At 44.8% G+C, this 13853-nt stretch overlaps 1 protein-coding gene across 5 annotated transcripts in view; it reads right to left on the reverse strand.

Annotated features, from left to right (window-relative positions):
* Positions 1 to 13853, reverse strand: part of LOC111082928 (protein madd-4) — a 77549-nt gene that overhangs the window by 9067 nt on the left and 54629 nt on the right. For 4 of the 5 annotated variants that reach the window (XM_022379176.2, XM_022379177.2, XM_022379175.2 and 1 more), the window contains 6 exons: positions 12966 to 13187; positions 12567 to 12853; positions 8559 to 9727; positions 8355 to 8457; positions 4037 to 4181; positions 2362 to 2484 (listed from right to left, as the gene is read on the reverse strand). In XM_022379176.2, the coding sequence (XP_022234868.2) occupies positions 2362 to 2484; positions 4037 to 4181; positions 8355 to 8457; positions 8559 to 9727; positions 12567 to 12853; positions 12966 to 13187 (2049 nt within the window). The remainder of the gene's footprint in view (positions 1 to 2361; positions 2485 to 4036; positions 4182 to 8354; positions 8458 to 8558; positions 9728 to 12566; positions 12854 to 12965; positions 13188 to 13853) is intronic. The other variant, XM_022379179.2, reaches the window with a different exon arrangement.

The raw sequence follows: 13853 nt of genomic DNA on the forward strand, positions 1-13853 counted from the left end.
GAAGATAAATACAGTTTTTACATGACCGAATTGATTGCCATGCATATTTTCACAAATCCACAAAATTGTTTTTTGTTTCCTATTTTCTATATTTATTTTAGTTTGATAAAAATATAATTCAATAAAATCGAAATGGAAATCGAGAAAGTGCAAATTTGATTCACAGTAATGTGAATTTAATTAAATGATTTATTTACATTTTTTTTTTCGGTTGGGTTTGTTGAAATGCTTTTTTTGTGGTATTATTTCCAGAGCATTTTTGCATATGTTTATTAATTGTTTTTTAAGTAGACAAATAATGGTAATTGGTGGATAGTTTTTAGATTTTAAATCTAATAAAAATGCAATAAATTTAGCAATAAATATTAAAGAGAAATGTGCTACGAAATAGCAGGCAAATTTAAATGCATAATTTTATTGCATATTGTACTATAATTCGAGGAGAGTATATTCGAGTGAAAATATCTCTTTGTGCGTACTCTGCCAATTTTCCAGCTCTTCACTGTGGCAGCATGCAACTTTTTTTTTGGGGGCGGGTGGGGTAATGGGTAATGGGTGGGTGTGGGCATATCTTTTTGCCCATTATGCCAATTGTTTGCTCATTTCACAATGCACGAAAATGCATACTATAAAAAAAAGTCAGCAGAAAATGTCTTTGATGGCGGCGATGGGGCGGCTCGGGCGCCCAGAAAGTTTTTCACCGAGCGAGCAAGCAGCAAAAGGAGGCCAATTTTAATGAAAATTCTGTTTAATTAAATATTATGCGCTATAATATTTTGATGGAAAAATGTATAAATGGAATCAGGCATAAATATTCTTTAGAAGGGTTTTACCTACGTTGCATTTACGTTTTGTTTTGTATTTGTATTTGTTTGGGCATAGATTTTTTGTTGTTTTTTTTTCAAAATTGGTTCCCATTTTGGTGGTATGTTTGTTGTTTGTGTTGTATTTTGTGGAGAGAGAAGATTGGTGGAGCCCCCGAATTCAAACCGAAGAGGAAAGAACAAAATATTTATATTCGGTAAGAATGTAAAAAGAATTGAAATCAACGTTAAAAGTGAGAGATACAGACATAGGCAGACATAGGTGCACTTTCTGAGACCTAAAATCGTGCAAATGATAGAAAATGCATGCAAGAATCTTTCAAAATGAGAAGAGAAACCATTAAAAAATCAGAAAAAACATAGGAAACACATGAAATTGTGGAGTTTAATTTATACTAAACAATTCATATCCCATAAGTAAGAGTTGATATAAAACCAAACTATCAGAATTGCATCTCAAGAATCTTGGTTGTCTGAATAGATTTGGGTATGATTTTCTTTGGGAAGGAACTTCTTTGAGAGGGAGCTTATTTTAGAAGAAACTTCCTTGGAAAGAATTTTTCACATCAAAATTAAAAGGCTTTAAATTAAAAGGCCAGCTTACAGTTTGTACAACTTTTGACCACGGAAATTTATCTTTAAATGTTTAAACTTCCGAAACTGTGAAGCAGAAATCAATCCGTGTAAGAGAGCAATCGATCTAAACTGAAGAACTCACACAGGCATGTCAAGTGCCAGACTAATTTAAATGCATTTATCCACAAAAAGAACAATGATAAAAAACAACAATGAAACACATGCAAAATAAACTAAATGGATAATATCATTTGGCAAAGAAGGAATTTGTTGTGTGGCAAGAGGGCAGGCAGATACCTGCTCAAATTTCAATTTCGTTTGCATTGTCATTTGACAAATTGCAACAATTTCTAGGCGGCAGAAAGAGAGAATCAGAGAGAGAGAGAGAGAAGGGTCCAATCAGAGACCGAAGACAAATATGCACACGTTGCAAAATTTATATGCCACACTTTGGGCAATTTGCATGGGCCTCCGCCTCCTCCTACGCCGCCCACTCTTTTTGGGGGCACTAATTACACGCATGCAACACCTCGCAGAGAGTCTACGAGATATACGTAGACGTAGTCGTGGGCAAGGATCTGCCTGCTGAATGGGGAAAATGCATGAAAATGTAAAACCAAAAACGAGAATGAAAATGTAAATGTAAAACCAGTAAAAACTCTTGGCAAGGCCACAGCGAACGAAAAGCAAATGAATTTAAATCATAACCAACAGAAAAAAAAAACCGATAGTATAGCAAACGAATGAATCTTTATAGACGATGGAACAACAACAACAACAAATGCAGCTGCAACTGCAACTGCAAAAGCAACAACAATGGCAACAAATAGCAAACGAATGAAACGCATAACGAATGAGAGCGAAAGAGAGCGTACAAAACAAACGAGAATGAGAACGTGAACGAAACGAAACGAAACGTTGAACCAAAGGATGCAATGGATGCATAAAGGATGCTTCTCACCTGGAGATTGCTGAGCAGCGCCTGAAAATATGGCATGGCGAGCAGTGTCTTGGTGCGACTGCTGCCGCTGCTGGCGCTCGCTGGCTGCGGTATACGGTCCTCCGATTGCACTAATTGCGAATGCTATATATAGTAGGAGTCACCCCCAAACAGTAGGACGGGCAGGCGTACAAGTGGGATATATAGCAGTGGCATGGGGCAGTGGGGGGTTGGGTTTACAGGTTTAAGGGAAGAAAGAATTGTGACAGAAAATAGTTATTAAGTGTGACGTTATTTATTAGCAATATTTTTATGGTTATTGACTCGTCAGTTATGGTTAGAAATGGTGATATATTATAGGTTTTGGGGCTGTGTAAGGGTTATGATTTGTGTATGTGTTAGTGGGCTTATATGGTAGGGAAAGCATTAAGAGTAGGAGAAACCCCATCTACCTATAGGTAATAAACCTAAATTCCATCTTTAAGTTACTTAAATAACTGCCAAGAAAATAATTAACTTTTTAGCCATTTTATTCTATATTTTTTTGGTAAGTATACACTCCTAAGTAGGTTTGATTTCTTAACACTCTCTTTGATTTTTTTATAGTTATTTTCTTTTACAAAAACTCTATTTTAGAACCTATCCTAATCCCTACCCTTTATCATGCATTTCCTTTTAATTCCCATCATTCTTTTCCAATAAATCTCCTTTGTTCGCATTGTCCTTTACTCCCTTGAAGCCCCACATCTTAACCGCAATTTCAATTTTCCATTTGCCACACAAAACTTGTTTTGCTCTTTCATCAAATTTCCAATTACACGAAAACCAAATCCACAACTACTACGACGATTCAATCAAGGAATTTACGCTAATTTCGGGTTTCTGGTCTGCTTATAGCCCGAGAAGCCTTCATCGGGGCAAACAGCAATTTAGGCAGGTTTCCACCTGGCCAAAACGAAGACCCAACGGCATCCATACATATCGTAGCCAATGCCTCCTCGGCCTCTGTTCGTTTCCATTGTAGTGGCTGAAATTTTCTATTGGTTTTTACTTTTCTGCTCTGCTCTGTTTTCAGGCTTAGACCAAGATCTGCTCTCCTTTCACCTACCCCCTCTGCCCACTCTGGCCACTCTGGCTAACGTTACGTATACGTAATTTCATTCTAAAGCACATTATATGTTTGGGCAGTCGAAAAAGATACGAGATACTCGCAGATAGAGACAGGAGAGAGTGCGGTGGGTGGGTGGGTGGGCGATACAAATCTAAACTGCCAACAGTTGGCACAGATATTTATTCTGTTGATATGTGAGGGAAACAAGCCCGAAAAAGGGAAAATAAGAAAAAGCCAAGTGGAAAAACTATCAAATTACGTTGAATGTTGACAGAGGGGGACGGACGAGAGTCTGGGCTGTGTGTGTGTCTGTGTGTGTGTGTAAAAAAGGAGCAACAGCAACCACAAATCCAATACACAACGAAAATTGTGTAAAATCTAAAGGGACAGAACGGAACGTTCTACCATTGATACGGGGCACGGGGCAGAGGAGACTGAGTAGTGTGTTCCCTCCCCCCCTTCCTTTGGTAGTCGTATTTAAAATTTAAGCCCCCCGACAATGATGTGGATAGAGTGGGGGAACAATCATAACCGAATTCCGTGTCGGATAGTGTCGTGTCGGAGGTGCTATATACTCGTACTCACATCATCCTCCATAATGCTGCTGTCCGCATGCTGTATTCCATCAGATTTTGGTCGCCGGTTGCGCTCCCTTCCGTTCTGCAAACGTTCCGATTGTTGTTGCCTGCGTCGGCCGTTGCCATTCTGTTGCTGGTTCTGCTGCGTGGACCTGTGAAAATACGAAAACAGGGAAAACATTAAAACCATACTCTTTTCTAAGAGGAGGGAGGAGCCTATCGACCTATGGACCTATGGACCTGAACCTGCACCTGACTGAACCTCTGGACCTGCGTCCGGATTCCGGAATTCTTGTTTTCAGTTTTCACTTCGGTGGAAAATGTCAAATGCAGATTCCTGATTCCCACACACACAAAGCTCTTTTGTCGAGTGGCATTTTGTGGCGGCACCCCCAACCCCTCCTTCCCTCCTGCCCACCGACACAAAGATTGGGGGTGGGGTTTTCTTGTGAGTGTTGCATTTCCTAGGGTCTGGGGCAGGGCTGGGGTTGTGGGTGTGAAGTGGTTGTAGGGCTTAGGGCTTTGAATTGACTGAAATATGAAATTGTGTTTGGAGCATGCTCATGCATATTGGAAGCCTCATTGCAGCAGCGACAAATGCCATTGGAAAAGCCAAAGAAAATGTATAGAAAATCCATTGAACAAGTCAGCGAACAAAGAAAGATCTTCAAAAGTTTAAAGAAATTTTCCCTTCTATTTAAAAGGCTGGAAATTCAAGGCAGAAATTTCTGTTGCTGTCGCAAATCTTTAACCAATCAAAAATTCTCAATTAAAATCTTTTGAATTAATTTTGAATAAATACATTTAAAAATCTCTTCATTCTTCCAACAGCTGTTGTTATTTATGTGACTTGACTTATAAATCAGTCAATGAACCTGCACTCCACTTATTAGAATTTGTATATGTATGTGTGGGGTCAAAGTTCATTGCAAACAATTTGCATTCCTCATATTTTCACATATTTTGAGGCTCCTATTTGCACTGCAATTCAGTTTCCGCTGCTCTCTTAAGGCAACATAAATAATAATTTAAGAGCCAAAAATATACACAGAAGCCATATATCACACACACACACACACACAATAACAAATAAAAAGTAAAAAAAAAGAACAGAAAACATCATTTAATGCCGGTCAAAAGACTAAGCTGCTCCCCGCACTGCTCTTTACTCCTCCTTCGCTTCTGGCGGATATTTGCATATTTTGCCAAGCGCCACACAGAAAATTGACAAAAATTGTTTCACTCCCGTGTCCCGTGTCCCGTGTCCCGTATGCCGTGTCCCGTGTGTGCGTCATGCATCCCGTGCATCCGTATTTTTGACCAACAACAAAAAGATACAGGATAACATTTTGGCAGCCGCAGAGATATATATTTTGAAATATTTAAATTGCGATCAAATATGAAAACCCCACCGCCCCCCTCTGGCTGGAAACCCCTTTGCACTTTGCATCCCCTCTTGATTGAGTCACAATTTTGTTTATTTTGGTATTATTTTTTTTTTTCTGGTGTGGAACAAACGCTGTTGCAGGTCCGTTGATGATGCATTTGAAAAGCCATAACTACACCGCCGCATCTATCTGTGTGTGCGCGAATGTGTGTGTGTGTGTGTACCCTCAATGCGTCTGTGTGTGTGTGTGTGTGTACCCTCAATGTGTGTGTGTGTGTTTGCCAGTGTTATGGGGCTTATCGTGAGCAGCGGGTGGAGTAGGGAGAGGGGAAAAACGCTTGTGGCTTGCCCAAAATGCATTTTGCTGTTGGCTGTTTGCTGTTTGCATTTAACCATTTACCTGAACGTTAAGCAGGTGCAAGCGTATGTTGGTGAGGGGCAGGGGATTGGGGCTTACGCGAATGCAAACATATGGAATTGTTCTCCTGCCAAACACTTTTCCATACACGTACAGATATATTTGGGTATATGTATGTATGCAGTCAGAAATATCTGTAATTTTTGGCATGTTTAAACTACGATCCTCCGCCCCCCAGCCACCTAACCCCACCAAACACGTAACCCAAAATAGCAAAATAAGCCGCACACACACGTATGCATGTATGCGTATGCGAGGGGAAATGTGGCAGAGGGTATGAGGGGCTAAATAGTGTGGCAGGTTCTGAAAGAGTGTGGCATTGCTCTGTGGCAAGCTGGTTTTGCATGTGAGTGGGTGGGGGGAGCTACTCAATAGACTTAAACGTTCAAGAGCTTTACAGTTTAGAGCTGCATCCATGGCCAGGAGAGCACAGCACAGCACAGCACAGCCCCCCCAAAAGCTAACCAAGCAGGCAACCTTCAAGGACTCTCAATACTCAAAACAAATACAGCAGGAACCCCCCACACATATGTTCCGACTGCCAGAGAGAGGCAAGGACTTGGGTATACCCTTAAATGGTGCAGAATTTGAATGTGAAATCATGACAGCATAAGGAATAGGCAGTGACTGCAGTAAAGGGTAGTTTAATGGGCAAATAACACTACCCGACAAAATTGAACTTTTGATTTAGGCTGTGAACCAAAATGACTTTTTCTGATAGATTTCGGGATTTAAAAATTTTTGTAGTACTTTATATTTTTTTTATGGTGTAATTTTTTTTTTTAAGAATTTTTAAAATCTGGTATTTTTTTCATGGTTTTTTTCAGAAGTTGTGCTTCTATTTTTCACATAACTTAAGAATCTATAATAATCTATATTTCGGGCCACAGCCTAATTCTAGTGTTGACTAGTGTAATTAAAGAAATGAAGCTAAAACTTATGAGTATGGGGATTGGATTTCTACATTACTTTTCCACCAACAACAATTAAGAAAAGACTTCAGAAAACCCCATATACCCTTTCCTTTAAGTACCAAACACTGTTCGCTGGCAGTGAGCATAAAATGTCATTGCAAACTTTTCTTAGTGGTTTCGCCCACAGCGAAATGGGGGGCTCTAAAAGTGGGCGTGAATGTGGCAAGGGGTAGGGACAGGGAATGCAAAAGCAAAAGGTGAAGCAACTAAGTAACCATGAAATTTACTTAGAGTTTGTTTTTGTTATGCTTTTGTTATGCTTTTGTTTCTTTCTTTTTTTTTTTTGTATTCCGCAGGCGCATAAAACTTTAATGCAAGACAAATACAAATACAGGCACAGGTACGGGTACAGCTAGGAGATACAAGTACAGGTAGAAGCGGTGCAAAAGGTGTGTCGGATATAACACTTAGATAGCGACACAAACGATGATAGCACGCATACGCAGTGTGGGCTAAAGCAAAGCAAAGAGGACTGACAGGAAGCAACTGTGGACCCGAACTGCAATGAGCAGTAAAGAAACAAGAAACGAAGGCTATAGCTTCCATAATCGAAGATTATGATACCCTTGATACGTCAGAACCATAGAAAACTCTCAAAAGTTTCCCCAGCATCGAATCTTCTATTGATTCCCAGCGAAAATGTACAATAAATAAATATGGGGCAGAGCTGTTCCTTCTCTGCCATTCCCCGCATTTACTTTGAATCGACATGCCCTCTCTTCTATGGGGTACCAACAGCACCCCCCTGACTCCCTGACTTGTAGATAAAAACACGAAGACAGGAAGAGGCAAAGGGACAGTGCACGGACACGAGTGCATAGCTGACCAGCAACACTAAGCGGCTGCCACTTAACGGCTGCACCCGCAAAGGAAAGGCGCGAATATTGTATACGACGTGGTGTACGCAAAAGCGGAAATGGCAACAGTCAGTGCTGGAGTTGCCACAGAAATACAAAAACAGACAAACAGATAGAGAAAGAGGGAGAGGGAGAGAGAGAGAGAGTACGAGAGAAGGTGGCAGAGATAAGGAGGTAATAACTGGACAGCAAAGGCGTTTTGCACACTAAACTGACGACGCCTTGCCCCCAGAACGTCAAGCAGAGTCGGACTCTGGAGTCGGAGATTACCGCGCTAAAGAGAAAAGATCCTCTTGAGCTGCTCTGCAGGGCAAAGCAACGAAGGCAAAAGTGGCCAAGAAAAACTGTCAAGTTGCTTTTATGATAACGGAATGCCAGGAATATGAAAATTTACTTTAAAAAGTGGCCAACTTAATCGAAAGACAGCAGAGCACTTAATCTAAAGTTAACTTTAAAGAGGTAAAGAGGTTTGCCAGGGCAACTTGTGATTAATTTCCCCTAAAATAATGCTCAATATTTAAGCAGTTAGCAGAGACGTGGGCTTATAAAGTTACTCAATCTCGCACATTATTATTTTGGCCCACAAAATATTCGTTCAACCCGTTACGAGTGGCTGCCGCACGCAACTCTTGGTCCAAAGTAAGAAGTTGAGCGGCGAAAACTTTTGCACAGAAGGTCACAGGACTTACCCATTAGCGGGGCCATCAGTTCCAGCGCCTGCCAGTCCACCCGCAGACGTCATGTCGGCGGATGTTAAAGCCTCCGTGCCGCTACGCTCACGCACCAAGCGATCTGTGGAGAGAGGGAGAGGGAAAAGGATACGGGTTAGGGACGCTCATTAGGGACGCACCACCAAAAAAAGAGTGAATGTCGTTTGTCGTTACACCACCCACCTGCCTCCTGGCGCTCGAGCTCCTCCGCCTGCTGGCCGGGCTTGGCCTTCACCTCAATGTGTATCTCCGCGGAGCTGAGGCCCGCATGGCACGAGTACACTCCGGCATCGCGGAATGTGATGTCCAGGATGCGCAGCGCCCCCTTTTTGGACACCTTGAACTTGCGCGAACGCTGCAGCGGCTTGTGGTCCTTGCTCCACTTGATCTTCGTGCGATTGTACCGCTTCACGGGGCACTTGATCTTCACCTGCGTCCCAAAGAACACAACGCCAGCGCCTCCCACTTTGAGGGTGATTTTGGTCTTCTTCGGATCGTGCTGGATGTGCGTCGAGTTGCTGATCTGAATGACGGGCTTCGGGTCCTCGGGCGGACACGGCTTCACGTTGCAGGGCTTCTTGTCCGGCGGCTTGACGCTGGGGCACATCGATTCGGGTCGTTCGATCTTGTGCTCCTGGGCCATGATCTGTTTGCACTCGACCTTTCGGTCCTTGAAGCCGTAGCCGCAGGTGTGCGAGCACTTGGCCCACTCGCCCACCTCCCAGCGCACGGGACAGTCCAACACGTTGCAGTATTGCCGATCCGCGGGCGGTGGCTGGGGGCACATGCTGTTCGGCACCACCATGGTGTTCTCCCCGCCGCGCGTCACCTCGTGGATGCACTGCACCTCGCGCGTTTTGATCCCGATGCCGCAGCTCTTCGAGCAGGGCGTGTAGTCCGAGTAGTTCCATCGCGGCGGACACGGACGATCGTTGCAGGTCCTCACCCTGGCCTCTGGCTTGGTCTCCGGCGAGCAGAGGAACGGGGAAACGACTCGGCCATTGTCCTCGCGCACACAGTTGATGATCAGCTCCTCCACGCCGCCCAAGCACGAGGCACTGCACGAGGTGTAGCCCTGCTCGCGCCACACATACGTCTTGCCCGGCTCCGACACGCCCACCTTGATCGAGTCCCTGGGAAACTGATCGTCAAAGCCGTGCGACGGCAGCATGCAGGGCTCCTCCACACAGCGCTCCACCTCGTCATGGGGTCGGGTGCCCTCGCACAGCGTATCGTTCACGGTGACCAAGGTGCGCGAGTACTCGAGGAATATTTTGCACTTGTGCACGCGACGTCGTATGCCCTCGCCACAGGTAACGCTGCAGGGCGACCAATCCGTGTCCTTGATGTAACTAGAGTATCAGCAAAGAGATAGCAGAGATAGCAGAGATAGAACGTGAGTTATGATTGGAATTAATGCTTAAAAGATTGCACATCCATAGCTAAAGAACCCATCAACGGAGGAGCTTCATCTGCTCTTCGGAGAATTTCCATTTCCATTTAGTTGGAAAAACATTTATCAAATTTTACGCCTGACAGCAGGACAGCAGCGTTCACTTGTCCCAGGCACGGCACTCTTCAAAGGACCAATAGACAGGCACCCGCCCGCCCGCCCGCACACAGCGACCGAACGAATCAACTAAACCTTCTGTCAACCTGTCGCCCCTTCTCCATGCTCTCCCTTTGCTGACCAAAGCCCAAAGCCAAACAAATTCCCCTGCAACAATGGAAGCGCGCGCGCGTGGCATGCTGCATTCGGCTCACATATTTATTGAGCCCACAACCGACCCGCAAAAAATGCTTCTCTTTGTGTTTGTTTTGGAGTGGAGCACAGTGGGGAGGGCCAGTGGCTGTGGCAGGAATGGTTGGTGGTTGCAATAGTCGCTCTATAGCGGTAGTTCGACTAGTATTAGTGGTGCTGTTGGGCGCATTGTTTTGTGGCCTGAAGTGGGTTTTATGACCGCGTTGACAGCACACATAGAAAAGGACCCAGACCCAGCCGTGGAGCTTGACAAAAGCTGATGGACAGCACATAGAAGCGCTCAACAGCCCCCCACCATGGCAGTGCCACCCCTATTGATTTGTAGTCAAATTGTAGAGCGGCGCCAAATGGCAACAAACAAACATCTTTGAATGTCCTCGGCGTGTGGAACATATCCCCTAAGTAGGTCGAATGACAGGGTGTTCTGTTCGGTTCGCCTGTCTGCTGATTTCATAACCAGCTCAGCCGCCCCATAGGCCAGGCTGGGCTGGGTTGGGTAACTCAGCCTCTACGTAGGCCAGACATTTCCCCGCATTCTTTGCGTAGCTTCTCCCTCCTCCTTGTTGGCCAGGAACAGGACGCGTGTTCCCATCTTTGTTTGACTTCTTTTTCCCCCCACTCCCTAAACTTTGTATCTTTTACTTCTGTGTGTGTGTGCTTTGTTCACTCTCTGTGTTTGTTTGTCTGGCGTTTTGCCATGGCCCATCCTCCAGCTCTCTCTCTCTCTCTCTGTCTCTCAATTGAGCTGCCTTCATGGCCTCTTATATTGTTGCGGCATCGGAGGCCAAGGTTTTTTTCGCCGGCGGCATCAAGACGCGACTTTATGGCGACGCCACACAGCCACACAGCCACCGAATAGTTTCAGTTTAGTGGCAAGCGAAGGAAGGCAAAATATTGAAGTTGAATGCCTTTTTTTGGCGAAATATAAAAAGCGGCAGTTTGTTGTTATTTGGTCAACGCTCCATTAAATCCATGAGATATCCATGAGAATTTTACAGATTGTTTTGGCTGGGCTTTTGGTTTAGAGCCTGTCTAGGGTCAGGAAATAGAAAGGGAGAATGTCAGCCAGGAAAATCTATAAAAAAAAATATCTTTAACTTAATTAAATTTTCTGCCATTTTGCTACTTTCTTTTCGATTATTTTTTCCAAGTAATTATTCCAGCAACTGAACAAACAACTTCCTGGCCTAAAGTACATCCCATACATATAATATAGGTCCCTCTTTCCACTCTTTCCGCTGAAAGTTTCATAGATCTTCCATTGGAAATGGTGCCCGAAAATTGGTCACCAAATGATTGCCATACATTAGACCTCCCAGCCCCACCGGCAACCAGTAATTTCCCTGCAGCCCCCCCCTCCCCACAAGTGACACAGGAGCTGGCGCTGCAGCTGGCGTTTGAGCCTGTGGGGAGCACCCAATCAGTGGCCTGTAATTTATTATCCTTGGCCAAAGTATTCCCCATGCACCAATTAACCGATAAAAGCACTTGGCCAACACTCCACGCGCTCCTTCCTGGCTCCCGGCTCCTGGCTCCTGGCTAACGATTTCATTTCAGATTCATTTCGTTTGTTGGCTAATTAAAGGCCACAATTGTGATATGTTTGACTTCGCTTATCCGTGGGCTATCCGTGGTGGGGGTGGGGTTGAGGGGCTGTACGTTCTTTATCGTTTTCCAATAGCCAATGTAGCTGGCGGAGGACATGTCAAAGCGCCACTTTAATTGTCATTAGGCGCACTTTACTGTACTTACAGTCTGCCCCCTTCCACCCACTTACAGTCGATACTTTGGGGCGTCCTCTAAAAACAGTACGACTAAGTAAGTAAGTGAGTGAATAGATGTGCATGTTTGTATCCTTAATTTTAGGTGTCGACACTGCTCAAGGACATTATGATGACTCATGCAGAGAAAGAGAGAGAGACAGAGAGAGAGAGAGAGAGGAGGGAAATGATGTGGAGTGTGTAAGCCAAGTGCTCGAGAGTCGAGAGTGCCACAGTGGAGGAGTGGAGGGGAGTGTGGAGTGTGGAGGCCCCCGAAGGAGCAGCTAAAGTTGAAATATGTCAAGTGTTTGGCTGCGAGGCGTCACACAAGGACACCCACCTACACCTAAACCTACTCCACTCCTTCTTGGAGATAGTTGGCTCAGAAGTTAGCCCAAGAGAGGCTAGAGGCTCCTGGCAAGCAGTGTGTCATGTCCCTTGGGCACAACGGCTATAGCCACGAAAGGCGTGACATCAATTAGCCAGCCAGCCACCGACTGAATAGTTATTGAAATCTACCAACACAAGATTCAACTTCGATTAGGCAGGCTTGGGGCCAGGGTAATGGTAATGGTAATGCCACCTCACCCCATTGATTGATTACCTGATTCAAGGGGTTCAAGCTACACGCTTTTAGGCCTTAAGCTACGGGTATACATATGTACGTACGTGGGATCCAATGAGGGTACATCTGTGCCCACATTGCCGCGATTGTAATTGTTGTTGGAATTTCCGCTCATCAAGCGCATGGCGCGCGGCTCATCGGCTGTGTCATGATGCAGGCGGCTCTGCGTGTGATGCGCATATCTGGGCGGTTGATCGGCATAGGACAGGCCCTCGCCATCATCGGTATCCTGACCCGATTCCATGTCATCGACATCCTCTGCCTCGTCCATCTCCTCATCGTCATCGTCCTCGTCCATTTCCGAATTGCTGTCCATGTGTCGCTCCGAGCGCTGTGGAATGGAACAGTGTAAAAGTTAGTCAAAAGGCCTCGCAGCAAGTGTCAGCCAGTCAGCCAGTTAGGGAGTCAGGGAGTCAGGCAGTCAGGGAGTCAGGCAGTCATACCTCATTCATCGAACGACTGCTGCCCACGATGATGGTTCCACCGCCTTTGTTCTGGCCTCCGCCGCCGCCGTTGCCGCCACCTCCATCGCAATGGATGCCCGTGGAGCATTGCTGCATGCTGGCGGGCTTTGTGAGTGGATCACATTTGGCACTCAGGCTGCCATCTGTCGATTTGCATTCAACGCCACGCATTTGTATTCCCTGTCCGCAGGACACCGAGCACTAGATGGGGTAGAAAGACAAGCAGACAGGGTATTATAAATTATTTCAATATGTTTCCTTTCTTCCAGCAGAAAAAGGCATTTGTTTGCACAAAAGATGAGCCCGAAACATGACAAAGTGGCGCTGCTGCTCTCCCTCTTCCGCACTTCCTGACTGCCAAAGTGTATTCCAAGCGAGGTAAGGCAGAAGCCAGAAGAGAGAGAGAGAGAGAGCTGGAGCTGGAGTCCCAAACCCTTGTGCCAAAACATTCTCTTAAATAATTTTAGCCTTTTATGGCCCCTAAACAGCCGCTAAGCCAGCGAGGGTTGAGCACATGCACGCGCTTACGCATACAAATGCAAATTATCATATTGTTGGCATTTTCAACGGCCACAAGGCGTATGCGTAATGTTCCGCCACCATTGTATTATTTGTATAAATCCCCAACACCTCTTGAGTGGCGCTTAATTTTGTTGCATATACACATACACACAAACACACATATATATACGTATATTTATATATGTATATAAATTATTAATGGACATAAACGTTAACGTGTTTTTTAATAGGCTTGCCTCTCACTTTTTCTCTGCTTCCTTCCACCCACCTTCCGGCCGTACATTATTCTGCATTTCATCTCATAAGCATTATGGGAATTCATTTAAAACAAAACAAAAAAACAAC

Source organism: Drosophila obscura, unplaced genomic scaffold (genome assembly GCF_018151105.1).
Source record: "Drosophila obscura isolate BZ-5 IFL unplaced genomic scaffold, ASM1815110v1 contig_179, whole genome shotgun sequence".
NCBI lineage: Eukaryota > Metazoa > Arthropoda > Insecta > Diptera > Drosophilidae > Drosophila > Drosophila obscura.